General features: G+C 43.4%; 1 protein-coding gene across 1 annotated transcript; it reads left to right on the top strand.

The window, feature by feature from the left end:
- Positions 1 to 4,891: 4,891 nt before the first annotated feature.
- On the top strand, positions 4,892 to 7,512 carry wfikkn2b (WAP, follistatin/kazal, immunoglobulin, kunitz and netrin domain containing 2b). Its single transcript, XM_030077977.1, has 2 exons — positions 4,892 to 5,077; positions 5,362 to 7,512. Exons 1-2 carry the CDS (start codon positions 4,892 to 4,894, stop codon positions 6,925 to 6,927), a joined length of 1,752 nt encoding a protein of 583 aa, XP_029933837.1. The 3' UTR covers positions 6,928 to 7,512.
- The last annotated feature ends 348 nt before the right edge of the window (positions 7,513 to 7,860 follow it).

The raw sequence follows: 7,860 nt of genomic DNA, 5'->3' as shown, positions 1-7,860 counted from the left end.
TTTGCACCTTTGTAATAATCAGACAGTCATGAGTGATCCAGCATGATGGATTTTTAGGATGTGGTTCAGATTTGGACCTTGTCCCACCTCAGCACTGATTTTGGATTGAGAGAATTTAGTGTTAATAAAAAGAAAGATGATCCAAGATAAACACACACACACACACACACACACACACACACACACACACACACACACACAGCATTAAAACATTAAGGAGAGGAGATGACCTCAGAAACCTCACCGCGAGAGCTCTCTCACCCCTCACCACAGCCTGATGTTTTAAGGAGAAGTTGCGGTTTGCATTTCTGAGCAATGTTTCCGTCTAACAGCGGATGATCTATCCATCACTGCCACCAGATTCCTTCTCCGCTTCTCTTTCTCTAACCTGCCAGCACTGACAGATGCTGATGCCCAGGATGGATGAGCACCGGGTTGCCAACATGCTTGTCCCTGCCTATGGGCAAAGCCACATGAAATGCAGAGCACAGTTTGGCACTGCCGTTCTGCTGACTTCTCCCCATCAGTTTATGCTGCAGGCGCAGGAAACAGAAGCGAGAGAAAGATTGAAAACAACTTCAGCTGAAGTGGTGACAAAGCAAGAAGTTCCTCTGGCAGCCAGAAAATCAACCTTGTTTTTCTTTAGGCTCACTATTCATGCTTTGTCAGAGTATTGCTCAATTTTGTGTGGGTGAACTGCCAAGCTGATGGGGCCTGAGGATGTTCTCTCTCTATATTTAGAGCACATACACTGATCCTGCACACTGGTTATTGATCTTGGGTAAATGAGTTTGATTAAACCTTAACTCGTAGATGCATAAGTGGGTCAAAAATTACCTTTTCATGTTATAGGTATTCCTCAAAAATCTTGTTTTTAATACCGTCCCATTCCAGTTTTTATTTGCATTTTTGTACTTTTTCAGAAAATAGATGTTTTGTATTGCTTGTTATCTTGCTAGCATTATTATAGGCTGGATGTGTGTTTTTTTAGACAGAACAGAGCAACAAGAGAGAGGTGTATGCTTGGCTACCAGCCTGGGACATTGTTTTAGATTTTTGCATGGCCACTAACCTGCAGCCAAAGTGCACAATTAGTTTGGAAGCCCATATAGTAGGAGGGTTGCTAGTTTGATTTGATGGTAAGTATTCCTCCTATCCATTAGTTAAATACACTTTAAAATGTGTCATACCATGATTTAAATTATAAATCATTTTTGTGCACACCAAATAAATTTTCGCAAAAAAGAATGCAAATAATCAGCTTAGATTATTGAATATACATTCAATTTAATTCTCCTGAGAGAATGTAGGTACCAATCAATTATGAATCTAAGGCTTTAACGTGTTTAATTACATCTGCCACATCTTCCATATCAAAGAAAATTACATTCTCATACTCTCTTGGCTTTTTTCATCTGCAGAAAAGTCATTTTTCCATCTTTTTGAAGGAAGCTGATTGAGTAGTGTGTCATGCAACTGCAACAAACCATCAAATTTTGATGTTTATGTGGCCAATATGAAAATGTGTTGGCTCATTTACAGCTCGTTTCTGCAGGTGAATTGCCCATTGGTCCCATTGTGCCATATGATCGTACTCCAGATGTACTCTACATGGTACAGTAAGCTCATTATGGGGTGCTTAAAAGTCCAATGTCAGCCAGCTGAGCCTGTGGAGCTGTTATAGGTTTGACATTGAACTTACAAACTTGGTGACCGAGGTTCAGAATCTGGCAGTTGCACAGTGATTTCACATCCTGGAGTGGATCAATGAAATGGATTGCTGCGAGAGTGGATCTGAAAAACACAGCGGAACCCGGTCCAGCAAAGTTTACATGTAGCTGTTTTTGGGAAACTTGAATCCTCAGATAACCTCGTGTTAGAGGCCGTCTCATCCATTGATTTTTGTGCTATCCATGGCTTCTTTGCATATAAAGCCACATGTGTACACCTTTTCACACCTTAAAAAGAATGAGCCTATTATTATCTCTGTGTTTGTAGCCCCGAGATGTATCAGTCCTCAGTGGGCTTGACAGGAGTTTATTAATTTCGCCTTGGCATGAAACATTTAATTCATCAATGACAGATAGTGTTCAGACGGTGCAGGGGAGCATGTGAGGTGAGACAGTTTCTTTCCTGTCTTGGGGAAGTGACAGGATGTTCTGTGATGTTGAAGAAAGAGGGATATCAATCTACCACACACAGACAAAATCACTTATCACTTCAACTAACATCAGCTCTACAAATGTATCTCATCACCAGTCCTTATATGTCAAAAACTTTTTTTTTTTTTTTTTTACAGGTATGTATGGGACCAGATAAGGGAATTAGAAGGATACAGCGTGTGAGGTCAGTTACCAAATCACATGAGAGCCTCAGATATACAGTAAAATGTTCAACTCAGATGTAAACTGGTACTGTTAATCATCATATAAAGGCAGTTGTTTGTCAAAAGCCAGTGAATGAAATGGAGCAAAAGCAATCCTGGCTTATAGGATTGAGCAGCGCTGGAAAAGTCTGCAAGGTTTCACTGAGGGAAACAGGGTTGCACTTATTTCTTTGTCATGCATGCAAATACACACACATTCTCTCTCACTCTCTCTCTCTCTCTCTCTCACACACACACACACACACACGCACACACACACATGCATACGCACACACACACGAAAACGTGTACATCAAGAACAAACGATCTCAAGCACTTCACACAGCATGGGTCCACAGCATGTTGTTGCACTGGAAGGCGGTCTAATAGCTTCCTTGTCCTCAGTTGAACTGTTCAGGAAACTGAAATAGTCTTCAGGAACAAGCAGTGTGATTTACTATGAAGTGTTCATTCTTTACATTTTTTTGCCCTCTCATACCCAAAGGACAAGTGTTAGGCATCACCTCTTATCTTCATGGTCACTGTAAAAATATATCATCCCTATCTTACCTTATCTGGCCAAAAAAAAAGTCAGTGTGGAAAAGGCTCACAAAGCTGGTGTTGTGTTTTCTGTTTTAAGGCCAGGTTAACATCTAATACCTAAAAAGAGAGCTTTATATTTTGGGGAGATAACTTGCTGTTATGCTGCAACTGATGTCCTATGCTGCAACGTCTCCACTGAGCCTTTGCAAATTCACACCTCATGGCAAACTGCTTTCTCCTCCTCTCAGTGGAGCTGAGAACATCTATGAACTTGCATAAAGCCCCAGAAGGAGGCTGTGCTGAGAGAACTAATCCACTGTACAAAGGCAGGCTTTGTCAAATGTAGAGCATGTATACTGTTAAGTATAAGACGGGGCTAAATGTTAATAGAATTGAAATTCTTATGCAGCAGCAGTCACGTATCACTTGTCACATGGAGTTATTGTACACTGCTAATATTGTAGAACCAAATACAAGCCCTGCATGGGTAACATGAGAATATATATATAAAAAAGACTATAATCATGATATTGCATTTATTTTATTTAGTATAATAATCAGATCAAATTAAAAGTTCAAGAGCCAATAGGCAATTACAGCTTCTTTACAAAGCAGATGTAATTAATTGATTAAGCTGCTGAGCTGTTTATATTTATGCAACAAACCATAGAAAGTAAATGGGTGTGTATTTAATTCGGCACATTTAATTTTCACTTTTTACTGGTAAAAAAAAATCCATTTTATGTAATATGTTTGCTGTGCATTTCTTATTGCTGGCCACTGTGCTCTCAAAAGTCTGCAAAAACTTTTTTTTTTTTTTTTTTTCATGAACCTGCATGAACCTGTGTTGATAATGTTTATGAGTTTTGCTGAGCATCCATAACGTGTGGAAAAATCGTATTTTTTTTTTTTTATGTTTGTTGTTAAGCCTAATTCTGCAGATGGTAACCCGCAGATTATGCAACCGTCAAAACAATATTATAATGGATTTGCCAAGAGGCTACTCGATTTGATTAAATAAAAGGAAAAACTACTGCTGATAATAATAATAGAATTAAGTCTGCATCAGTTAAAGTAAGCAGTTCTTATGCCGTACATAAAAAGATCACGGTAAATGGGGCTTTTCATGTGTTTATTTCCTTAGAATAAGTTGTTGCTGCAAATGGAATATGTGTTGAAATTATTAGTGGGCTTTCAGTAGTGGCCAAATGTAACCTTGTTTTTAAATTTAATATGATTAAACCACTTTTGCCACTATTTTCTTTCAGCAGGCAAGAAGAAATAGAGCACATAGCCTGCTGTTTTAAATGATAAGAAATGACTCTACCGGTCCCACAATCCAAGTATTAATTTGAATAAAACTACCAGTAACAGATTTAAATATGTTATAACCTAAATAAATTCTGCTCTCAGAAATTATGATCATATATGATACAAGTAATCTAGCACTGTTATGCTTAAAACGGCGTTTTAAATAATGACATTGATTGGTTTTTCTAAAGACTTTTTGCTGCGACTTTGTGTGTCTTTGCGCTCGACTGCGCTCCGGCGCGGCTGGAGCGCGCAAAGGGTTAAACGGGGATACCAGCAATCCTTTTAACAGGCAGGTGCCCCGCCAGTCCCAGCCCAAACCTTACCGCGGATTTTTTTCAGAGATGTTGTTTCTGAGATGTTGAAAGTTCTTTCAACATCTCAGAAGCAATCCATAACTGTCATGTGGCGAGCGACTTGGCGAGTTGTGTTCACGGCGGCGGCGGCGGCACATTATTAGTATAAATAGAGCATCCTCGTCGGGGCGCAGAGATAAGACACCGGACCTCGGCGCTTATCAACTGACACGCACCGGTTTGAGCCGCAGCCCACAGGCGGACACACGTGTGATGCGCATTTGATTTGTTCCTCAACAACTGACATTAATTTACTTTGGATCACAGAAATCTGCATCTTTTTAAACCACTTGTTGAGTTGAGTTTTGCCCTGGCGATGTGGCGGATGCTGTTCCCCCGGTGGATCTGCTTCCTGGCGTGCCTGTCAGTGTGGATGGAGCACCGGGTCCTCGCCATTCCCCGGGTAGCCTATTCACATGCGGGTATCTGCCCTAATGACATGAACCCCAACCTGTGGGTGGATGCTATGAGCACCTGTACACGAGAGTGTCAGTCTGATCAGGTGAGTTGCTTATGACCTTATAGCCTTGTGTAAATTATCCACTTCATTTATTACTGTAGTTATTTTGTATGCAAATGCAGCTCTGTGCTGAAGACATAATTGTTAATCACGTTGTGACCTTTCTCAAATTTAATGTTTATTTCTGTTATGAATTTAATTCTAATTTATGGTATTAGTCTAAGCACTGTGGGCAATATTCATAAAGTGTTTTCAACATGTATGCAGTGTACTGGATCTGTATGCTCACACTCTGAAATTTGAGTTTCTCTCTTCTCCTCTTACAGGAGTGTGAGACTTTTGAGAAATGTTGCTCAAATGTGTGTGGGAACCGGAGCTGTGTGGCAGCCCGATATGTGGATGGGAAAAAAGGCCCGGTGGGAATGCCCAAGGAGGCCACCTGCGCCAGCTTCATGTGCACCCAGCAGGGATCAGAATGTGACATCTGGGACGGTCAGCCGGTGTGTAAATGCCGGGACCGCTGCGAGAGGGAGCCCCATTTCACCTGTGCCTCCGATGGCATGACCTACTACAACAAGTGCTACATGGATGCAGAGGCGTGCTCCAAGGGCATCACCCTCACTGTGGTCACCTGCCGCTACCACCTGACCGGACCCAACACCAGCCCCTCGTTGCCCCAGGTGACCACTCTTCGACCCACCACTGCTCCCCTTCAGGCCACCATCCCACCTCCTACAGAGCCTCAGCCACCAGTCGTGGTCAGCAGCCCCACCCACCACCTGGTAAATGTTGGCGACACAGCCAGCTTCCTGTGTGACGTGACGGGTCGACCGAGACCCGAAATCACCTGGGAGAAGCAGCAACAGGAGGGGGTAGAGAGAGTCGTCATGAGGCCCAATCATGTGCGAGGGAACGTGGTAGTCACCAACATCGGTCAGCTGGTCATCTACAGTGCCCAGCCCCATGACTCTGGTATCTACACCTGCACAGCCCGGAACCCGTCTGGCTCAGCTCAAGTCCACCACCCACTCACCGTGCTGCCCGCAGAGCCACCCAAAAGTCCAGAACCCAAGAACCTGACCCGCTGTCTCCCCGAGGAGTGTCTGAAACCCCCTGATAACAGTGAGGATTGTGGGAGCGAGCAAGAGAGAGTCAGCTGGTACTACGAACCCAAGACCAACAACTGCTTCTCCTTTACCCACTGCCACAGCAACAGCAATAACAACAACAACAATGACCAACCCCAGAGGAAAGTGTTTGAGACGTACGAGGAGTGTATGCAGTGCTGCGGCCCAGAGCTGTCGGGCCCCTGCGGGCTCCCCAGCCATCAGGGCCCCTGTAAGGCCTACGAGCCTCGCTGGGCCTACAGCAGCACCCTGCGGCAGTGCCAGTCTTTCATCTACGGAGGCTGTGAAGGCAACGACAACAACTTTGAATCCAAAGAGGCCTGCGAAGAGATGTGCCCCTATCCGAAGAACCACCACTGCAAGGCCTGCAAGCCAAGAGGCAAGATGGTGACCAGCTTCTGCAAAAGCGACTTTGTGATCCTGGGTCGCATGACGGAGCTGACGGAGGAGAAGGACTCTGGCCATGCCCTTGTGACTGTGGAGGAGATCCTTAAGGATGAGAAGATGGGCCTCCGCTTCTTTGGCCAGGAGCCTCTGGAGGTGACCTTCCTCAACATGGACTGGAACTGCCCCTGCCCAAACATCACCGGAGCCGCCGCCGAGGGCCAGGTCATCGTCATGGGCGACGTGAACGACGGCATGGCCGTCCTTCAGCCCGAGAGCTACGTGGGAGCATCTAGCCCTCGCCGTGTACGGAAGCTCAGAGAGGTCATCTCCAAGAACACGTGTGACATTCTCAAGGCAATCACCAACAGCCCTCAGTAGGGGTGTTCAAGCTGTCTGTACATAATGCTTAGCCTTATGAAACATACCCTGACTCTGCTGTGACTGCAATGGTCTGTCCTCTGAACATGAGTCATAAATATGTTTTATGTCTTAGTGACCATTCAGCTAAGGTTAATGGATGGAGTTAAAGATTTTGTTGGTGTATTTCCAGTATTGTTTCACTGTTTTTGAAAGATTTCTGGGGTCTCCTACTCAGAAGCTCTTGTCATTTGACATTATATTGTGTGTATAGAAATGTCTTTTCATGAGGTCTGTTCGCAGCGGAGCTTTCTGTTATGGTCCAGTCATCGGTGTTGTTGATTGAAATACCATGTATGTGAACACAGGAGACATTCATCATGATCCTCTTGTTACCTGAATCCCCAGGCTCCTGTCTTTCCTTATGCCCTCTCCTGCCTCCACTGGAAATGGAGGTTGCAGACTTGCATTGAAGCACAAAACAGACACGATAATGTTTGATTATTATGTATATAATTTTACTCTCACATTTCTAACAGTTGTCTCATTTGCCAGCCTTCTTTACACCTGGCGATCTCAAAATCTGAGAATATCTTCATATGTGTCAAAATCCACATTTGTCTCCCAAATAAGAGTTTTCATGTTGCATAAATACATCTATAAATAGCATCTCTACAGGTTAGCACACACATGGTGGACAGTGGGGCTAGATTTGGTTCATGCACGTGGGTAAGTTGTAATATATTTTATTAACCACCATATTCTGTCGGATTCAGTCATCACTTAGTTTATTGCATACTTTGTCATGTTTTGCTTATATGTACTCGCTCTTACATTTGGGCTATTTATTATGATGTAACCTGTTCTTTCTTCTTTGGTCTTGTTTTTGGATTTCACACTCTCCTCACTATACAGGAGTTTCTAATTTCTTGTTCTTCAGGAGTTTTGTTTTGT

This window comes from Myripristis murdjan, chromosome 19 (assembly GCF_902150065.1).
Source record: "Myripristis murdjan chromosome 19, fMyrMur1.1, whole genome shotgun sequence".
Taxonomy (NCBI): Eukaryota; Metazoa; Chordata; class Actinopteri; order Holocentriformes; family Holocentridae; genus Myripristis; species Myripristis murdjan.
This window is presented reverse-complemented; position numbering and strand designations above follow the sequence as displayed.